Here is a 21,978-nt window from a genome sequence, read left to right as displayed (position 1 = left end):
GTGATGCGAGGTCAACGCCACTTTGACAGCGCGGCGCTAGGGCCGGAATAGATCCTCAAAGTGCACCACTACTCACCGATATGTGCTAGTCCCGCCTTGTGTCAGAGTAAGAAAAGTGGAGCATGCTGCACCGTTAGGGCCGCCTGTAGGCTTATATCAAACGTGAAAACAATCCCGAGACGCTCGGCACCCTCCGAAGCTGAGCGCTTGCGCTTTCGGTTGTCGTCTTTCGTCTATCGTTGCGTAAGCGTTCGTGTCTGTAAAGAGCTGATATACAATGGCTGCCAACACGCCGGCGTGCTTTCGAACAACGCGACGCGTAACCTTGAAGAGCAGCAACTAAAGGAAACCGAAAGTACCCTGCCACAGGCACAGCAGGCGCCCCCTCACCGCAGGCTTATTAATTGTATGCGGTGTTGCCAACCTTTTTTTTTTTTTAAGGTCCTAAAGTTCTCCAAGTTCGGATGGGTGGGCGTCAGAAAGGCATCACAAAGGTACGTTGTGGCGCTACAGTCGGGTAAGTAGTTGGCGTTGAATGGTTGAAGCGCGGAGATCATGGTGGAAGAAAGAGAGCTGCTACGACTGCGCGGCCGTGCTGCAGCGAGAGAGCGGCCAGAGCAGCGACTAAATTGTGACCGGAAGCGTGGAGCTGTGGAGCAGCGGCACTCACGCGGAAAATTTGCGACTTCAGTCAGCATTCAAAGACCCCAACCTTGACCTGTTTTCTTTAACTGCCTAATCCTGAGCAGGTAGATGTTTTCGTACCACTCGACCATAGTCCAAGGCTTCCACTTCCGACCGTAAAGAGAAGCGTCGTCTGCTGAGCAGACGACACGCGGCGCTCGCTACCTCGACGCCTCGAAGAGGCACCGCTGGCGCACGTCATGGAGGAGCTGGAGCAGCTCAGCTACAGGTGTACGACGATGGGCAGGACGCGTTCCCTTCGGCTGCGGCTGCGGAGACGTGCTTTGATCCACTGTCTTGAATTTTTTGTGCATTAGACTACTGCAGCACACACACACACACATATCAAAAATAAATTATTCGAGACAGGCGAGTGAAACCAGTTGCGTATTGGCGACAGCCATCTGCGCACCGCAAGTAATTAATAGTTTCATTATCTAAATTAATAAATATTGACTTTAGAGATCAAATTGCGTTTGAAGACCTGTCGAGCACCTTCAGAAATCCCCAATCCATCAACTGCCACGTGTATTTTTCCCAGCTACAAAGAAAGCCCGCGAAATACAAAATAAACCACGTGACTAACGCCTTTCCGTCTGTCCGAGTATGCTAAAACTGTCTAATATATTCTGGATATAGAATAGTGTCTGAACTGTTTTAATCATTTCCTGAAACGACTTCCTTAAATGACTTGCATGACTTACGCACTATCTACATGATAGCTATCACGTGATATATCTAGAACAATTAAACATGCAGTTAAAGCACAGCTTGCACATTCATGTTGGCAGCCGCGTGTAGGCTTTTATTGATCTTGTGATTTTACACCCATCTGAATGCATGCAACACAATGCTCACTTGAGTGTTTGAAGTGTCTCTTCTAAACTTCGAAGTTAGTCAAATGCAGCTAGCGTCACCAATTAGGCGGTCACTCATGTGGGTGCGAGTCGAATTATATATAGCACGCAATTCGGGAAGAAATATAAAGGGACGTTCCTCCAACCAATGAGTCATTTATAGCAGGTGACCGTCGAATATGCACCAAAATTAAGTGCCTGTCAAAGGCGCGCTCATAATACGCCAGCAAAGCCGAGGTAGATATATGCAGAAAAACGAGACAAAAAAATCCCCTCAGCACTGCAGTGCTGCCCCCTTAAGGCCGCGCCGTGCGTAAAGCAAAAATAAGTTTAAAAGCGAGGGCTCTACTCCTCGAGGTGATAATAATTGGTTTTGGGGGAAAGGAAGTGGCGCAATATCTGTCTCGTACATTGGCGGACACCTGAACCGCGCCGTAAGGGAAGGGACAAAGGAGGGGGTGAAAGAAGGAAGAAAGAGGTGAAATGGTAGGCAAAACAGCGCTGACGGACGGGACGGAATAAGGCGAGACAGACACATGCGCTGATCAACCGTCCGTCAGCGCTGTTTTGCCTACCATTTCAACATGAACCAACCAGCCCGACTCGGCCCTCTCCTTGAAGAAAGAGGTGTTGTAGTGGACGGCTCCGGAACAATTTCGACCACCTGGTGACCTTTAACGTGCACTGACATCGCACAAGCACACGGGCGCCTTGGCGTTTTTCCTCCATAAAAACGCAGGCGCCGCGGTCGGGTTCGAACCCGGGAACTCCGGATCAGTAGCCGAGCGCCCTAACCACTGAGCCACCGCGGCGGGTTCCTCGAGGTGCAACTTCCGATTTAAATGTGGATGAGACAATGACCTTCAATGCCTCACAAGGCCAAACCGCGATCTTAACTGCATGGTGGTATGGCCTGTTAGATGTGGAGCTCCAACCCCATAGCAAGCCACCAGTGTTGGAGGATTGCGCTTCGATCCCACCGCTGCCACCAGTTGTTAGATGCGGGACCCTGGTTTGCCTGGGCCGTCTCCCTCCAAGGTCGAGGCCCACGGATTTCGGATCGGCAGACTGCTGTTACGGGGTGACAAAAGGACGAGATGGTATTCGAGGTGGAGAAGAGACTGAAAAGGGTTTATTTACATATTTACATAGTTCGAAAGAGTGAATCGGGAGCTGGCTGATCACATGCCAGATCGCTGCTTAAATAGGGTCCCCTGTCCCCAGGTCCTTAGTTGGGGAATCTAGTTCATTAAAAATGCGTCCAATCACTGTGACGTCGATCACGTGTCCAGTTTTTAGGGTCCGCCTTCCACGGCGGCCCCAACAACACACTCTTGCCACTTCTGGCAAGTTATGGTCCGTGCTGCCCCTGCAGCAGTAATGAAAAGCCCGAATGGGGGTCCAAGCGGAGTCGAAGATCAGTCACCTGCACTTCACAGCGCTACGTGGGAACGAAAGGCCGCCGCGGCACTTGCACAGATGGTTCCAACTAAGGGAAGACAGGGTAAGGCGAGGTTGTTTCCGAAGCACGAGCATTCCGGCGTCGTTGGCTTACAGCCGCGTCTGCCGCGGCTCACTTGCGGCCCCGCACCGCCCTCCCTTCGGAGAAAACGACGTTGTTATGTCCCGCGTGGTCCGACGTCGAGAACTAACGAGAACCATGCTCCCAAAAACGTTCCCAGGCAGCGGATGGCCACTTCACCCCGTTAACAACAGGGGGGCCGCAGCGACGCCTCCTTGAAGCATCTGTCGATTGACGACTCCCAGTCCTTTGAACGTTCTAGGCATGTTGGCGTTCTCCATCCGTAACAGGCCCAAGTTATGGGAGTATGACCACGTGATCACATGACTATGACCGCTAGGTACCTGGCCTTGACGTTTGATTTGAGACAGTGAAGACCATGTTTAACAGAGCTTTCGCTCGTGTAGCTATAGTTCAAGCCACGTTGAACCCCCGTCATTTTTTTTTTAGGAAAGGAAATGGCGCAGTAATTGTCTCACATCTCGGTGTAACCGCGCCATAAGGGAAGGGAGCTCTAGGAAGGTGGGAGTGAACGAAGAGGGTGCCGTAGTGGAGGGCTCCGGAATAATTTCGACCACATGGGGATCTTTAACGCGCACAGACATCGCACAGCACATGGCCGCCTTTGCGTTTCGCCTCCATCGAAACGCGGCCGCTGCGTTCGAAGCCGGGAACTCCGGCTCTGTAGACAAGCGCCCACTGAGCCACCGTGCACGTGGCGCCGCTGTCGAATCATTTGCTTCCCACACGTGAAACGCTCCACCACCAATAATGTGATCATGGAGAAAGGAAGGAAACTTTCCTTCCTCCATGAATAAGATATACCCTTCAATGGAGACATGTTCTGTGCGGTGTCAATTTGCACTAAGAACTCCACGTGGCCGAAATTAATCTGGAGCCCTCCAGTCCACTATACGACCATTCTTTCTCTATGGCACGGCCTCTTTCTGTACCTCATTAATCCCCTTCATGAAAAAAATTAAAATTGTTTTTGAGGAAAGGGCGTCGTAATAATAATTGGTTTGGGGGGAAAGGAAATGGCGCAGTATCTGTCTCGTATATCGTTGGACACCTGAACTGCGCCGTAAGGGAAGGGATAAAGGAGGGAGTGAAAGAAGAAAGAGGTGCCGTAGTGGAGGGCTGCGGAATAATTTCGACCACCTGGGGATCTTTAACGTGCACTGACATCTCACAGCACGCGGGCGCCTTAGCGTTTTGTTTCCATAAAAACGCAGCCGCCGCGTTCGGGTAACTCTCTCATTTCTCGGCGGACATCCAAGCAGCGCAGAGGAAAGGAACGAATGCACGCTTGGACAGCAGCGCCAGCGGAGTGTGTATTTGCGTTTCGAGGCCTAATAAAAGTATTGTGTTAAGAGGATTTGCCGGGGTAGTTGGTTATGGAGCATCTTGAAGTTAACAGTGCAGTCTGGCACACACTCAGATGGCGAAAAGGAGTATTCGTCCTCATCCTTCGCCCCCTGTGCGTGTGTGTCTCAGTCTGTACTGTTAACTTCAAGAAGCTAATAAATGTGCACGTGGAAAAATGTTCTGTGCGGATGTGAATTGAGCTATGGCTTCTTGAGCAGCGCGATGAAAGCATTTTCATCGACAAGAGGGGGAATGAGCAGAAGTCCAAGTGGTGCGGACAACGTGATGGACACCGGTCATTCAACAAGTAGCATCGTGGCCCGTTCGATGATTATTGACGACATGATGGTTGCAGTTCCCTTGACCGATGACCACGGGGTGGACACAATGGAAGAGAAAGAGGTAGCTGCTGCAGTGAGCGGAATGTGAGGGGTCATATGGAAACGGGCCATACTGACGCATTCCCGTTGGATCGAACCAGCGATTGCTGTTTAATATTTTAATGCGATAGCATATTAGGAGGGCCATAAAGGCGAAGACTCTCCGGCAGCGTCTGTGTGAAGCCTTCATCGGCAAGGTGGTGTTTAGGGGGATTTCCCTCCCTCCACTTGCCCCTCTCCCCATTTGTAGGGGTAGGGGAGCGAAGGGAGACGCCGGACAAAGAATCACTCAACAAAAGTGAATATAACTCGAACAACAGCAGGCCTACATGTAAAATAGACAGCCTCCCAAAGTACTCCGCAGAAATTTTCGGGAGCGTATTTCCTCTCGCACTGCTCGGGAACAGCAACTTGTGCACCTGGGTCTCACAAGCCACATCGGTCATTGTGTTTGAAACAGCCATCTGCCGGTGCAGCGGCGCGTTCACTGCGCCACTCCGCCCGTAGAGGTACGAGGACTCGCCATGGTCTATCAATGTGGCTCATTTTGCGAAGTCAGAATTGGAAGGGTAGATATGCTTGGACTTGTTGGTTCATGGACAAAAAGTAGACAAGCAGCGCTGTGTGTGTCCGTCTTCCTGTTTTTGTCTTTTTTTGGGCTGGAGGGAAAGAAGAACGCTATCGCTACTATTTTCTTTTTCAGGAGGTGGGTGGGGAGTGGGTGGTGCTTCTTGAGGGAAGTTCGCTTTCCCACTGCATCTCTGAATTCGATTTCGCCATTGCTTTTTCGTTCCGCTGCTGCGCAGGCTTTTGTAGAGGGTGGACGTAGGTGGCGCTTCTGGAGGTATGTACTCGCTGAGACTTGACACCAACGACGCCGGCATTTTCCCCAAGTGCCACCGGTATCCCTATGGCAGTAACAAACAAACTGAAAAGGGGGAACGATTGCCAGAAATCCTACTCATGACTGTTGGGTATAGTTATCAGTGCGGTTTGTGAATGCGTTTCCTGGAGTTGTGGACTATCGCGGGGCCCCAAAAGGACGTCCAAGAAATACATGGTTCAAACGGGACCACCCCTCATTGCTACCCCCAATCGTCCCCTCCAAGAGTGGCCCATAAATCTGCCCGTGGATAATCCGATTGTTCCGAGTCTGAGACGAACCCCGAATGGGCCCAGTCTTCTTGACAAAATTCCTCCAAGGCAAAAACGTAGTCCATTGGCTAAACTTCCCGTTTCTAAAACAAGTAGCTAATCACAAGATTATAAGATATCAGATTTTGATACCTGCCTTGTTTGATATAGTCAGATATTAAAGAGCTGATTTCATTAATGTTGTGATTGGCCAGCGGAGTAATACAGGACGTCGCGAACCGTTTCCCAGTGTTACCAACTGCTGTTTTTTTTTAACTTGTGTCCTACTATATGTTTAAAAAAACTCTATGAGCCCCTTGGATGCAGCGCCATGTATGACTCAGCACATCGCGTAGTGGAAAACATGCAGCAAAAGCGGCGATAACAGGCCCAGAAATGGCATGTCACGGCCGACGCTGTGGCAACAGCGATCCAGCTTTGCGCCTTTTACTGCCGCCGCAGCTGACAGAAGTCAGCGTTTCTCTAAACTGTGTTTTAATACCCAGAAGGATAAAAGGGAAGCTAAATGTTCAAAGAGCTTAAAAGTAAACAAAATATTTTGCACTGACTCCTCAAAGTATGAACTTCGAACTGCTTTGCTGAGAATGAAAGGGACACTGAGGACAACTGCATCTAATTATTAGACATTTAGAATAAGGGACCCTATTGGTCAGAAGGACTATCGGTAAACATTGGTTATTTCTGAATATGTTAATGTTTGCCCTGCAGCAAAATACGCAATTATCGCAGAGCCGCCGCGGAGGTTATGGCGCTCGGCTGCTGTCCCGAAGGACGCGGGTTCGATCCCGGCCGGGGCGGTCGAATTTTGATGGAGGCGAAATTCTAGAGGCCCGTCAGCTGTGCTATGTCAGTGCACGTTAAAGAACCACAGGTGTTCGAAATTCCGGGGCCCTTCACTACGGCGTCCCTCATAGCCTGTCGCTTTGGGACGTTAAATCCTCATAAACCATATAAACCAATTATCGCAGAGAAAATGAGTTTAAAACTCAGCTCATCAGTGGGTTCAAACTCTTTGCCGACCTTGCCGAAAAGGACAGGATGCCACCGATTTGATGTGAATGGCGGTAAAGCGCAACTGTTACCAGCGCAAAATTATCGGTGTCGACGTATGCACATATATTACCTGCGAAATCATCGGCTCATGGCGACGACATTTGTATCTTTTTTTCTTTTCTAGCTCCGTTTTTGTTGAGAGCTGTTCATTGTTATCTGAACGCGGTACCCTACCGATAGAGTCAAACTTCCATTTGTCCTCAGTCCTGCACTTGTGAAATAATAGTGCGGTTAAAGCGAATTTTACGCCCTCATTCACCCCACTAGGAATTCCTTGGTGCCAGCTCTGGTTAAGGTGTTCAACAGCTGCTTTACTTAATGCGATATGCTGTTAAAAGGTCTCCCAAAAGTTTACTTCCTACCCCCTTTTCTCAATGCGCAGCTAAGGTCATTATCACTAACAATCACCTAAGAACCCAGCTCGTGAACACCATGCTGATAAATTATGAAATACTCACAGGGCTCAAAGTTCTAGTCCTTTAAGCTGCACCATAGTACGCACACACGAGTTCCCGCGCGACTTTTGAATCGGAACTGTTGCGCGCCACCAAACGCGCATGCGCAAAGCTTAAAACACAATGGCTGCTATTACCAGGTTTTTGCGCATCAGCTACTAACGCCGTACGCTACGTATGAATTTTGATTTCAATTACAAATATGTCGCACAACCAAACGCAATTACTAGTATAACAAGCTGACGGCATTACTCAGTGCCGTGATGATCACTCTCAGCAGCTCTGAAAATACAATGCGCGGCATAACATCGGATTGGTGGCAAAGTCTGATACAGTAATTATATGACACAATGTACGTAAACATTTATGCCAACGTCACAGACTATGCTGCTGAAGCTTCCGCGCCAGCACAGCAGCCGCAAGAAGGTAAGTCCTGCTCAAAACGTACCCGCAGCATACACTCACACGCATCAAAGGGGCGCCATATTGCTTTTTGGTGCCTGCCTTGAGTAAAAATGTGGTTGCGTTAGCGCAGGTTATTCGATATTTCAATTTCCCTCTAGTCTCTCGATCGTTTGAGAGAGGTTTCAAATAAAAATTTTATCCCACTAATCGCGGCAAATGTGAGGTTACGAGTAAAAGAGATTTTGCAAGTACAAAATATTTTTAGATGCTTCATGCCGTTCGTCGGTGATACTTTTCACATTTTATTGTGGTCTGTCTTGAGCTGCGCGTTTTGGACCGGCTGTGCGTGCTTTCGCGCTTTGTGAAAGAAGTGTTTTAATAGTTCGTGTTATTTCTAGACTGTTTACGATACCGTAATCTGTGCGTTTCGTTACGGCGCGCTGGGCGTGACGCTGTGACAGCATTCGACCTCATTGCAAGAACGCTTCAGCTGTACTGTGACCATTCGGTAGATTTTGGCTGTGAATGAATCGTCTCTCGCATTCGATTGTCTTCCAATAAAGAGGATGAAAGAGTTCTTCGCTATCCGAGTAAAGCGTTTCTGTCAGGCCGTCCTGAGGCGCGACAACTGCTAAATGAACCGCAGCTTGCATCATATTTCGGCACGAACCTAATGATGAATGTTTTCGCTCGGATGAGTGCGTCCGTCGTTCACAAGAATCGTTTTGTGAATTAAATACCGCCTTTTGTTTGACGATCTAAACAATTATGAAATCTGCCTTCCGTGCGCATGTATTTGGTTCAGCCGTTATTTCATGTGTTCCCAGTAGCAACGACTGGTTGCTGACGGCTCGCGCAGAGGAGTGCATCCGTGGCAGCACGCAACATTTCCCTGTAGTGCACTGCCACATCTCTAGAGCACTGCATGTGCTGCACATAAGCAGGTTTTGGCCCCACATGCTGCCTAAATTTTTTAGTGTACTCGAAGCCTTCAAATTCTCGCTACCGCAGATACTTGAGTAAAACGAGCTTTTGGGCTAGTTTGCCGCATTCTTGTGTCATACCTGCAGCGAAGAAACGCGTTAACATAGAGAGGAAACCCACTACATAATTGCAGTGTTCGTCCATGTGTTGTTTCTTCCCAATGTGAACGCGTTTCTTCGCTGCAGTTATGGTACAAGAATACCACAGATACCTGCACATATTTAACAAGTGCAGCTCATAGGTGCATTGCCTGATTGAATAAAAAATGCTACAGATCACGGGCATCGAGCAATAAACAGTGCAGGTAGACTGGCACAAGGACAAGTACAGGAACACTTGTCGAAGTCTTCTCATTTGCAATCATGCTCATTTTTTCCTACTTAGCTTTGTTGTGAGCACTCTTTTGCACATGTTTCTTTGCATTGAGTTGAGGCAAATTAAAATTTTGGGGTTCCATTTGGCCTCTTCACTCTATGCCAAACATTTGTTCAAACTATGGGCCTGGCACAAGCAACTTTATATATTTTATGACGTCTGTAAGAGGAGCACTTTTTAGGGCCTGCAGCTTTGTGAGATAAACATTGTGTCTTTGTGGGACTGGTCACTATTTGTACACAAAACATGCTGTCAGCAACAATAGGTAACAGGTTCTCCATTGGTTAGTCCCGATAAACTAAAGTGATCAAAATGCAGTTTGGCCACTGAGAATACTGGCTTAAAGGCATGTACCATTTGCGGTGATGTATTTGAAGTGGGTCTGTACACTGCAGGCAACCGAGTGGGTAATTATTGGGGAGAGGTGAGTTGCAGCTAGCGCATTTAATGCTTTTACTTTTCAAGGGAGAGAGAGAGAGAGAGAAAAACGCCACTTAGTGGCTCTTGTGGTCTGCAAGGAAGAACACCAAGCCGTGTGGAGTACTTTTCCTTTTTTTCAAATCAATTTGCATGAACAGCTTGTTGACATACAAAACTTGCTGGCCCAATCACTGCATATGAAGGCCTATTCCTTTCTCCTAATGATGCTCACCTGCAACAAGTGGCTTACATGCTGACAAAAAGGTGACACTGAGGTAACAAGTCATACTTTATGGCAGTGCTCTCTTTTCTTTTGCTTACAGATGAATACATTTCGCACCCCCCATATCCCTCTGTGGTATGCGCGCACCTTCTCCCCTTCCCCAACTGCCTCTTTTCTTGGCAATTAGCTGTGTGGTTCACTGATATCTAAATGTGCTGTCTTTCTTAGGACTCTACAGGAAAAATTGTTTTTTGTTATGACTGATATAAACAATTGTGCAGAAGGAAAGCTGGGACAAAATGTGAAATCTGATGTTTTTTAGGCGATTACTTCGGTAAATTGCATACAATCAATACATATACTTTCATAAACCAGTAAGATTTGCTAAGGCATTACTGATGTGCTATAAGGCACATATGCAATATTTATTAGCATCCTATCATTAACAGCTCCTTGCTGTACGTGCCCCTTGTAGCTGATTATAGAGCTACCAACTGTTTTATATTCCAGATAGTTGGCACTGAAATGTTGTGCTATGCCTAATAAAGAGCAAACCTTCTTGCAGATTTAAAAGCAAATGAGCAATCAGTTCTGATATGCTTTTCAGCTTCATCGTGCAGTGTTCAGTTTCTGCAGTGGGAGAAGCTTTTCTAATTCTCCAACCACTTCTCAGTTCATTTTTTCGGCCTTAATTACCAACCTATCCACTTGTTCTCTTTGCATCTTTCAGAGTGCAATGTCTGTGGGGAGGGCCACGCGACGGCAGCTTGCCCCCTCTTGGGCCTGGCCCAGAAGGTGGACGACAAGTCAGTGCCGTCGCGGGCACGCCTTTCCCTTCCACCCACGCTGGCGTTGGTCGAGAACGAGTGTGGCCCTCGTGTCACAGCACGTGAGGACATTCCTGTGGGGACCCAGTTCGGACCAGTCGAGGCCCCCCGGTATCGAGCTTTCAAGGGCACACCACGTTTCAAGCTCAAGGTGCAAACTTCTCAGCCTAAGCTCTCAGGGCAGCATTTTTCAGCGGCAGTTAGTTTAGTGACAGTAGGCTGCACATGTCATGCAATCCATGATCATTTAAAGGGGCCCCGGGCGCGACAAATTGTGCCCAGCTGAAACTCCCATTAAATCTAGCTGGAATACCAAACGGCATTAACTGTAACCAATTGGAACACTCCGAAAACCTAACTGCTTCCAATTGGAAAAATTTCATTTGGATTCAACTAAAAATTTCTTTAAATCCAACTGGAATACCAACTGGTATTAACTGGGATCATTTGGAACTTATAGTTGGAAAAGTCCGAAAACCTAACTTGTTCCAATTGGTTCCATTAGATTCTGGTTGGAGACATAATGCCTCTTTTTGTCTGGGCTATGTCGATGGATTACCACTTTCTATTGACAAGAGGGCTAATTTAATTGAGAATGGAGCGTTTAGAAGATTGAAAAGAGGAAAAACTGAGAGGCAGGCATTGCCACCAGCTGCCATTTTCACATGTACACTATGGTGACGTCAGATGAGACTTTTTGTTGCATGGAACAGAAAGCGGAGGGTTAATTTTGAGTCTGATCGTTAAAGTAACTTTCTATCACTGCCACAAGTGCAGTTTTATCACACAATGTAGATGAAAACAAAATTAATGGAGGAACCGGTGGTGCTCGATGTCACCAACGTTACTAGTTCAAATAGTAGTGACATGAAATAAATATTGAACTTAAGTCTCATCAGTGGTGGTTTTATAGGAAAGGAGTTGCCCCTCTACCCGCCCCCCCACCAAGGGAGAAATTTTACATAGGAAAAACCATGTTGAACCCCATTTTTTGATGAAAAAAGTCGAAGAAATGCATGGCTCAAATGAGACCGCCCTCTCCAAGAGCGACCTGACCCGTAAGTCTGCCCCCGAGTACAATTGACCAAATAACCCAAACCAGACTTCTGATTCAGCATACTTATTACCACTGATCAACTAGCGCGAACAAGACTTCTGATCCAGCTTAATATTAAATTTCTTGGCAATAAATGTGCCTTTTTCTGTAGAACTAAGTTGACAGAGTTGAAGAAGTCCCAGCTGCCTAATTTTACTTTGAATGAAAATTTGTTAGGGGTGTCTTTAGTGCCGCTTTAACCTAAGTGTTGCCAGCATGCACCAAGTGTAAAACGTGCCAAAGATAGCAACAGCTGAAAACATGGTGCAATCCTTGTAGCCTTTGGATGTCCCTAGACATGGAGTCTCGTTATGCTGTGCCACTTGGCATCATTTCCTTGCGTTGTAGTTACCTGCATCCTTGTCAGGAGCGAAGCAGTCCAATGCGGTGCTAGCACTGGCATCAGACAGTGCCAGGAGTATTACAGTCAAGCCCACTTGTAATGAACCTGACAGTTAATCGGATGGCGTTCGTTGTATCCGAAGTTCGTATTAAATGGACTTCCCATATTACAACCAGTAAAACTAAGTTCGACAGAAGTGGCATTTAAGTGTAGACACTTAACTTTGGTGGCATGTTTTCTTTTCTACAACGATGCGAAGACACTACTATGCGTGAATCATCATGTGGTATTCATCTACTACCGCTAAATATTTATAATCGTATTTTTCTGTCATGCTGTTTCGGTTTCGCTTGCAACAGCCAAACAATGGCTGTGACGTCAAAGAGTTGTTTTATGTCACGTGAGGCATTAAAAACATTGATATAATCGCTGCTTCATTGTTTTAATCCACTACGCTGCTGGAACCAGGCTTTGTTAAGAGCTGGAATGACAACGAATGTGAAAGCAGCGATTATATTGCAGTTTTTTTTTCATGCCTCACGTGACCTATAACCGCATTTTGACGTCACAGTCCTCACTCAGCGGTTGAAACCGAAACAGAACGAGAAATTCGATTATAAATTATTTAGTGGTTGTAGGATAATAGCAGGTGGTAATCCATGTATAGTAATGCCTTACACATCATTACAAACGAGAAAACATGCACCCAAAAGTTAGGTGTCTATACTCTTTTAAAAAAGTGAGTTTTGTGCATCTACTTCAAAGCTGACCCTATTGTGGGGCTTTCCACGCTCTGCAGAGCAGTCATGTTCTCCTCGCCAAGATCGTTGCTGCTAACAATCTGTGTTAGGAACGCTTTATAATGTATAACTAATTGCATATGACGTTTTAACAGTAGGTGGTGGCAGTTCAGCCATCTGAATCAAATTCCTTATGGGTGAGGAATGCTCATACTTCGCATAGAGCTTCGTTAGAGCTTGTCTCTGAGATGTTGGTATCCATGTCAATGAAGTCATCCCTTGAGACATCCAACTAGTTGTGCATAAAAGACATGTTGAAAGAAATCCACGTGTGTCTGATCCCCTGGGCTTTCGACAGCGTCATCTATCATTCCTGGGCCCATGCAGCCACTACGATAATGTAGTGTATGTTGGCACAGAATGTACCAGCTGCAATTTTTGTTGTCTGCGCTCTGTCTGCACACGGTAGTAGTAGACAAGATCGACAGCTGACTGGGCAGGAGTCGCATGCCACATGACCAGCTGTTCCAGCAAGGCTTTCCAACTTTTCAAATTGTTCTCATTGAATTGATCCCCGACCATGCGCAGTGTAGCTTCACTTTAAACGTTGGCCCTGTCTCGTGCCCACAGTGCTTCTCCTTCTACTGTAGACGCCTTGGCCAAACGCCACAAGTAAACGATTGACTTGCAGGCTGTCAGTGCACGCTTGGCGGGTGGTTATCTACAGTTTACATGCTGCGTTTTTACTGCTTCTTTGGGTTCTCATGTTTTCTCCGAGATCGTGTCACGGGGGACGAGATGCTCTTCAGTCTCCGTACTTCCAGAGTTTTTCGACTCCAGGGGCAAGTTTATATGATACCTCATAGTTCGCTATAACCAAGTGGTGTGGCCACGGTTCGTTATATCTAGAGGTTGGACTTTTCAGTTTTTATTTCTTGAACATTTGGTGGTTTTTTTTCGGTCTTTATTTCAGGATGCTACTTTTGTTTGTTTTTTTGCGAATGTTATTTTTGATGAATGAAATACTGACTTTTTTCGGTGATTTAATGTTGTAATTCTGCGTTTTTTTTGTCATTTTCAACAATTTATTTGCCAGTAATTAACACGGAAATGGTAGTGCTTGAAGTTGTGCTTGTAGAAAGAATTGTTACCCTCATTAAAAGAGACGTGACTCAGGTTAAATCAGATAGTCGGCAGACAAAAACGGAAGTGGAAGTTTACTTCTTGGAACCAGGTGGACGTGTCACCGTTGGGTTGTCACGCTGCACTAAGCGCAAGGACGGGGCATCATATGGTCTTTGTTTTGATGGCAGCGATGGAACTGCTGCTCAATTGCTGCGATAGGTAATACATACTTTTTCATGATACCCATTCGCGGTTTCGTGTCAATGCCCTACATGGACTAGGTTAACCTAAACCAACTATCTACTTTAAGAAGGTGATGATAGTGAAGAAACAGTGCTTATCTAGAAGGCAGTGATGAGATGATGTTTCCCAGTCTGCTGAGGCATGTAAGCTGGGGGCAATACCTCAAATCGCACAACTGTGCTGCTTATTTTTTAGTGGTTTTTGAGGAAAGGAAATGGTGCAGCAACTGCCTCAATTCTCAGTGGACACCTCAACCATGCCATAAGGAAGGAGAGAAAGGTTGGAGCGAAAGAAGAAAGAGGGAAAAGGGCCCTACTGGAAGGATTGGAAATAATTTCAACCACCTAGGGATCTTTAACATGCATGCGCAGCACATGGGTGTCTTTTGCGTTTTGCCTCCATGGAACCGTGGCTGCCATGCTCGGGTTCGAACCCGGGTACTTCGGCCCAGTAGCCGCGAGCACTAACGACTGAGCTTCTGTGGCAAATAAGCTGCTTATCCTACAATACCATTGTCACATCATGTTCTTGGCTGCCGTAATTAGTTAATTTTCAACTTTAAGTGAGTGTAACTCACATTCAGAAGAAGCCAGCAATCATTCAGAAACAATCATTCAGAAGCCAGCAATCATTCAGCAGCATTCAGAAGATGCAAGCCAAAAAATACTGACCTTTCTCGGTTAAAACCGAATTTCGAAAAGTGAATTCAGCGTACTATTATCATTTTGTTTTTCTGGTTTAAACCGAAAAGTCCGACCTCTAGTTATATCCGAGATGTGTTTGCATTCCTGTAATACATATTTTGATAGTAGCGCCGCCTTCTTTCATAATAACCGAGCTTTTGTTATATCTGTGGTCGTTATAGGTTGGCTCAATTGTATTTTTGGAATATATTTGAACTGTCTTGTCAGTCATGAACTTTATCAAATTTGAGGTACAGCAGCATGAAGGGGAATGCTTAGCTTTCATTCAAGAACCAAATTTGTTTTTACCAAAAACTAAATTTTTACTTTTGCATTAAACTTGAAAAAGTGCAACAGTTGTAATTCTTCTAGAGGGTAAATGCCTGGATAAAATGAACGTGATGCTTTTACTTATAGTTATAGAGTAATCTGACGGTTGCTGGCTAAGGTGTTCCTTTTAATTTCGCTTGTATCTTTACGTGTTGATCTTGTATCTTTACGTCTTAATAATATTTTTATAACCAAAATAGCAGATGCATTTATCGTGTGCCTGCGTCTGTCAAGCAAGTGAGTACATTATTTGCATGTTCCAGCAGTGCCAAGCGTAATGCAAGTTTGATAGTGCTCATGGGCTTTGAGCATAGCGGTAAGCCACACATTATCTTTTGATCATGCCAGATAGGAGAGTTCCCGTAATGTTAATGTTGTCTGCTAACTGTCTCCAGGTTTAAAGATGTGCGAGGTGTCACAGCATATCCTAAGTCACTGTCGTCTTGATCTTCAAGGTGTTGCTGCTAGAATGAGATAACTCTTTATATTAGTGCACACTGTGCTTAATAAGGATCGAAGGCCAAATATTTAGCCAGTGTGTGTGAGGAGGCAAAAGGCATTGCACAAACATAGAAGTGGAAGAACGAAGACAGAAGGCTGAAAATTTTTGCAGAATTTTTGTTGCTGTAAAGATTTATTAACACTTCACCATATGATCTTACTTCCTCTGCTGTGGCACTGTTGAACACACAAGCTGTAATTTTGCAACTCTTCTGCGGGATGCAAGGAGAAAATTTACATGGAGGATCCGTACGCAGGTGTTTCCAACGAAGGGCCGTGCCACTTGCCTTGACACCTCCGACGAGTACCAGTGCAACTGGATGTGCTTTGTGGAGCCAACACCAGAGCCGTCGATGCAGAACCTCATTGCCTACCAGCTTGGTCAAGATATCTACTTCAGCGTGCAGAAGCCAGTCAACCGTGGTGACACGCTATATGTTGGCTATGCACCACCTTATGGACGCAAGATGGGTAAGTAACTTTTGCTTTAATGCCTGCACTGTGCTCACTGTAGGAACATGAAAAATTTTAATTAGCCCATTGCCAAACGATAGCAGCTTGTTTCTGCTGGTTTGTGTTTCCTATATGGAATGGGGCTTATGGCTCAGTTATAGCAACTGTAGACATGAGTTAAACTCTTTTGTCTCAGTAGTGTGCTGATTTTGTCCATGTTTCTTAGGGCCATAAGTGTGTTGGCCATGCTTCCAAGTTCGCCTGTCCCGTATCTTTTAGCTTTTTGACTCCAGGGGAATTTGGCTGAAAAACCATTAAGTGCGCTGCTGCTTGCATACAAAGCTGTTAATTTTTTTCTCCTGAATACTGCAGCCGGTCCCACAGAAGAACCGTCTGTGGCTCCTCCTCCATCAGTGCCCGCTCAACCGGGTGGCCCACCGGCGAAGCGGAAAAGGGGGCGTCCGCCAAGAAATGTGTCACTCGCCCGGCCTCCAACAAAGGTCACCATCATTCCTCAAGTAAGCAGATGTAAAATGTTGCAGGCATGTATTTAGCAGTTTTGCAATTGCCGCAGTAGCCGCAGTGAGCTACTGTGTCTTTGGTGGCACATATTTGGGAATGGGAGTTTCAAGGAAGACCTGAAACACCTTTTGATAATGGAACCATTTTCTTGGTCTTTTAGGATTTCTCTCTCTTCTTGCATTGATAGTGCACCGAAAATTGCAGGACTGACCCAGTACAACACGCGCAGTGCCCCTGATAACTGATAACCATTAACATGCTGCTCTTTTCTTAACTTTTTTGACAATGTTCTTGTGAGCACACTCTTCTATTCCTCTCATACTAGAAAACTAGCCAGTGGTAGAGTTCTATCTCCGGCTGTGACACAAAAACTATGATGAAGAAACAGAAGCCGTGAAAGATAAACCAAACTCCCTGACAGCGCTCTTTCTTTTCTCACTGGGCTTTTCTAATTTTGTGATAATTGACAGCGTGCCCTTTCATGACTACATGGCCCCATTGCTGGTGTTTCTGACTAGCTGTTCTTTTTTCTGACTAGCTGACCAGCTCTTTATATGCGCCATCCACCTCTTTCAGGCAGACCAAGGGCAAACGATCGCAAGTGGCGACTCGCCGACAGACTGCGCAGTCAGCGCGGCGGCAACATCGAGTGCGGTCTCCTCGCACAATCATCAGCAGTGGACATGCTCTCAGTGTGGCCGTCTGTACAGGGACAGTGTGCAATTTGCACGGCACCTGCAAGACCATTACCGGCCTGCATATCTGCGGGAACTCATGGGGAGGCAGCGTGAGGGTAGCCGGCCCAGCGCTGTGCGTGGCCGTGGAAGACCTAGGTCACAGCCGTTGGCCCTGCAGCCGCGCCAAGCTTCGACTATTGCAGGCTCTGAAAATGTTCAAGCCGCAGTGAAGCAAGGTGGGTAGGGTGTACTACAAACCTACCTGTCTTCCTTGCTGTCAAGGGGAAAGAAAGAGGGCACTAGATTTAGCGCCATTTTTACCTTTTTTGTTTTGCTCTAGCTAATGAAATGGTTATATAGTAATGCAGCACTCGCACTATTTTAGATCTGTTTTGATGATGATGATGACAGTTCGCACTAGAGCAGTAAGTAATGGTAATAGTGAACAGTAAAGTAAAGATGGTAAAAAATAGTAGTAAAATGCAAGTTGTAATGTAATAATAAGTAGTAAAATAATAAGATATCATAAAATTTTGTCACAATGCTTGTGGAGTTGTGGGGGCAACAGAGAGGGAACTACTCCACAAAGAATTGCCATTAACAGGCATCTATGTACAGTCCTGGACAAAAGTTTATGCGATGCAGGTGTGTGGAAATAGTTCTTGCTGCATTGCTTCTCTGCCTAGTTGGCTGGTATTCATTCCAGGGGGAGGTGCTTGTTTCGTTATGCTTCCAGGCTTTTCAGTGAAAGGGTCTGCATTATCGTGCAAAAATGAATTTTCTATGCAGCTGCTTCCTGTAAAATTCTATTCAGGACTGTGCATAATGCAAGGCATGAAAAGTGCATCATTCAGAGCAGCTGATGCCTAAAATGGTGACGTGATTTTCTTACCCACTAACGTTTGCTTTTAAAAATGAGGTTGTTTTGTGAAGTGACTACGAGCCAATAAAAACAAATTAAAACTAGTATATTGAAAATGCTGCTTTTGTTTCATACTTTGTGCATTTTTAACACAAGGCGTGATCGGCTGCGGTGATAGCATAGTGCTCTCATGCTGACTGGCCAGAGAAGCTGATCTGTTTGCACCGCCGTGGGTTCAAATCCTAGTCGCGGCAATATTTATTTTATTTATTTATGGTGCAGCCAAGATCGCTCTCAAGGTCAGGCTTCACTTAAACTTGGTGAGAAGTTTGACCTCGTAAAGTAGCGCTTTCACATCAAAAACACTTTAGAGAAAACAGGCATTTTCATGAAGATCTCAGCCATTTAGCCATTGTATGTTTGTCTGCCTGCCTGTTTTGTCCATCTGTCTGTCCATCTGTCTGAAAATGGCTTCGTGGCAGGCTGCTCACCTGCTCACCGGGTGGTGAGCAACCTGCCCAGGTATATATATGTGTGTGTGTGTGTGTGTGTGTGTGTGTGTGTGTGTGCGCGCGTGCGTGCATGCGTGTGCGTGTGTGTGTGTTCAACATTATTCAATTAGGGGTGGATATACGTGGTCATTTAAAATGAATATCTTAGTAATTGTCATCTTTCAGTACTGTAACCTCGGGAAAAGCGTAGTGCTCAAAACTATTTCTTGTTTTCTTTTAGGCGAATAAGCACTTTTGGTGAGGGTGAAAGGATTAGGTGGCATTATAATGTAATAAACTAAGAAAAAAATGTGTCTGTGCTCCTTAGGTGGTCCATGCAATCAGAGCAATGGTTGGATAATGTTAGCCAAGGAGATGTCTCACGAGTCAAGTCTCTAAGATGCGTCCTTTTCGCGAGTTTTGTTCAACTAGGCTGTGACCAGTACGCTCACCCGGCTCATGCACCGAAGAAGGTGTACAGTACAGCGCGATCTGAAGTCTCCCAGGATCTATGAATGGAGAGAATGACCAATTCCGCTAATATGAACATTAACCAATTATCGCCATCCGAACAACTGCCATCCATGAACGCTGGATATGAACACTAGAACCGAAAGGAAAACTGAACTGCTAGTGCACCTAATTCGCATTTGGCATAACTACGCAAATTGGCCATCAATTTTTTGCTACCTGTGGTCACAGAAAACATTTTTTAGAATCAGTTTTGGGCTGTTTGCGGGGAAAATCTTTCGGGATATAATTAGAGAGATCTTATAGATAAGAAATCTGGTGTTTTCTAATATTTGGTATTTTTTTTAGATTTTCGTGATTTGGAAGCTGCTTACCCCCCTAACAGACAGTGAAGCATCCAGCTCATCATGTATTCTGTGGCACCCTGTGTCCAATTTACAGTAAATAGGGCTTGTCCAAAGCAGTTTCTTATATGGCTGATAGATGCCGGTAGGGTTACTGGAAGGCCATTTTGGTGCAGATTTCATTTTAAAAATGTTCGTTAGGGGATAATACCAGCATTTGTAGTAACATTTTATTCTGAAAAAAAATATAATCCGAGATTCTGTGGCATGATATAAATTGCCTTGTTTTGGATTTTAAGCGTACCTGCAGTGACTCTACGCTGTGTCATCGGGATCTTAATCTTTACATTTCTCTCGTTTGTCTCTTAAAATTCATGGCTGGTGATGCAGAAACAATTTCTGAGGAAGCCACTGGTGTGCAGCCAAGCCAGGATGATGTAGCAGGCCTGCATAACAGCCAGGCTGAAGCCGCAGCCAGCAAGGAACCTCAGATGAAGGCCATGATGAAAGATGGAGCCCGTACACAACTGCTGATTCAGCTGCAGGATGGATCCATTCATGAAATATTGGTGAGAAGCCAAGAGCAATAAAAGTGCCACTTCAAATTGCACTTCGAAGTGCAATCTTCATTGCCGCTTTCAACCTTGTGTCATCTTCTCTTTGTGTTTTATGCAAATTTTTTTACTTGCAGGTAGATTTTACAAGGCCCATTACAGTTCCATCTGAAAAATGTTTTGCCTAGTTTAATAGTGCACATCAATTCTGTGTGATAAATAGCAGATGGCAATAACACACAGTCATTGAAAAATAATGCAGGCTTGGTACAGAATAAATTGTGAAAATGAGACAATAATCATTTTGTATTTTTGGTTCTTCATCATCCTTGCACTGTTATTCTCATGATCTGGACTGAGCCAGCCAGCTTACATCACACTACTCTTATGGCATGTGAGTGTCCCATGTTAGTCATCAAATCAAAGGAGATGTTTCAAATTCAAATTATTTCCGTCAAAATCAGCTGTCATTACAAGCAAGTTTTAACGTGCTTTTAGATAAAATAGCATCTAGTATCAAGCTGCCCCACATCCAAGCCACAAACTATGCATTCTTTGAAGCATTTTCTGTTTCTTGATGTAGTAGTTGTTTCATTGCAGCTTACCAGATGGGCTGAACTTGTAGCTAATTTGTCTAACAAATGCTTTATTTTTTAATATGAGCTTGGCTTTGGTACCATTGGCACTTAGCATTAAAGTACACTTGAGGTAGTCTTTTTCTGTCCCTCTATGTGTGTCTTCCAAACCCTCTGCATCCTTGTGGCCTCTGCTGCATTGGAGTTGCTTTTGTTGCGTCACTGAAAGCTAAAAATATTTTCTATGCTATGGGTGAGAACTTTATAAGATTATGAGAAGAAAGGATTTCTGAGAAGGAAAGGTTCTTCCAGTCATTCTTTCTGCAAGCATGTTTTTTTTTGTTGTTGATACTCTCTTCTCACGAAAGCCTGTTTGAAATAAATTTCGGTTGTGAGTAAGTGCTATTGTTGTCATTTTCCTCTGTCCCTGTCATTGTTTTGCTCTGAAATTCAAGCATGGATCTCTGCTAGCTTCTCCACTTACCTCCCCATCTGCTGTCTTGTGCCATTTTGCAGTCCTATGAAGGTGATATTGACCTACCTGGTGCCACAACTGTATTGGGGGAGCAGCAGCCAAGTGGAGACATTCATCTGGTGGAAAATGGCTCCTCTTTCGCGGTGGAACAGGCCACGACCATGACTCTGACATCGCTGGACCAGCTCTCACTTCAGCAGTTCACACAGGAGGCAGTGGTAGCCGTGGCTGGAGAGCCTGCCATTCAGCAGCTGCAACGCCAGCAGCAGCAAGGAGGTGGTGCACGGCGTGGCCGAAAGCCGAAGGCGAGTGGGGTGATCCGTGACGCAGACATGATGCCAACGCGAAGGTTTGAGGAAGTGGAGCGGCAGTCAGCCGGCAAGTACAACCTGAGGACCACGCGCAAGGCACTCATCGTCGATGAGGTGAGGTGTTCCCTGAGGCAACAAATGGGCCAGGGGGCGGCGGGCTACAAAAGACTGCAAAAATAGCTCCCTACGTTGAGAATGTCCACTGAATGACTGCTGGCTCAAATCTTGCTCAGGGTTGACATTTCCTAGCCAGCGGGTGTGAGGTCATGCCTGGCGGTGTTACTCATTCAAAATTTACTGTTTATGGCTAACACAGAAGAACGTCACTGGTGTCTTCAACAGAGGGCAGTTTTTTTTTTTTTAAGCTGTGTTTATTCCCTTAAGGCATGGAAAGGAATGATTATATGAATGAGTACAGGTTGGCTGATGTAATGAAGTCCAGGTCAGATCGATGGTGGTGCCCCTGTGTCCAAG

General features: G+C 45.7%; 3 protein-coding genes across 5 annotated transcripts in view; 2 read left to right on the top strand and 1 right to left on the bottom strand.

Annotated features, from left to right (window-relative positions):
* The window catches only part of LOC144129143 (tudor domain-containing protein 7A-like), a 72,038-nt gene extending 64,069 nt beyond the window's left edge, over positions 1-7,969 (bottom strand). Inside the window, exon 1 of one of the 3 annotated variants that reach the window (XM_077663080.1) lies at positions 7,923-7,969. In XM_077663080.1, the coding sequence (XP_077519206.1) occupies positions 7,923-7,931 (9 nt within the window). In that variant the 5' untranslated portion in view covers positions 7,932-7,969. Of the gene's footprint in view, positions 1-76; positions 457-7,922 lie in introns of those variants that run through there. The other 2 variants (XM_077663081.1, XM_077663083.1) reach the window with 2 other exon arrangements.
* A 2,645-nt stretch (positions 7,970-10,614) lies between these two features.
* Positions 10,615-20,112, top strand: LOC144129144 (uncharacterized). The gene is made up of 5 exons (XM_077663084.1): positions 10,615-10,859; positions 16,027-16,240; positions 16,595-16,740; positions 17,321-17,657; positions 19,980-20,112. The coding sequence occupies exons 1-4, from the start codon at positions 10,618-10,620 to the stop codon at positions 17,649-17,651; spliced, it is 933 nt and encodes a 310-aa protein (XP_077519210.1). The 5' UTR covers positions 10,615-10,617; the 3' UTR covers positions 17,652-17,657; positions 19,980-20,112.
* Positions 19,964-21,978, top strand: part of LOC144129976 (uncharacterized) — a 31,706-nt gene continuing 29,691 nt past the window's right edge. The window contains exons 1-2 of the mRNA XM_077664026.1: positions 19,964-20,158; positions 21,235-21,618. Coding sequence (XP_077520152.1) covers positions 19,964-20,158; positions 21,235-21,618 — 579 coding nt within the window. The remainder of the gene's footprint in view (positions 20,159-21,234; positions 21,619-21,978) is intronic.

Source organism: Amblyomma americanum, chromosome 4 (genome assembly GCF_052857255.1).
Source record: "Amblyomma americanum isolate KBUSLIRL-KWMA chromosome 4, ASM5285725v1, whole genome shotgun sequence".
Classification (NCBI taxonomy): Eukaryota; Metazoa; Arthropoda; class Arachnida; order Ixodida; family Ixodidae; genus Amblyomma; species Amblyomma americanum.
The sequence above is the reverse complement of the archived record's forward strand: the minus strand, read 5'-3'. Positions and strand labels throughout refer to the sequence as shown.

Coding starts and splice junctions, on each gene's coding strand:
- LOC144129144 (XM_077663084.1), top strand. CDS start 10,618: ATGTCTGTGGGGAGGGCCACGCGACGGCAGCTTGCCCCCTCTTGGGCC. Junction 10,860..16,026: donor CACCACGTTTCAAGCTCAAG/GTGCAAACTTCT, acceptor ATCCGTACGCAG/GTGTTTCCAACGAAGGGCCG. Junction 16,241..16,594: donor ACCTTATGGACGCAAGATGG/GTAAGTAACTTT, acceptor TGAATACTGCAG/CCGGTCCCACAGAAGAACCG.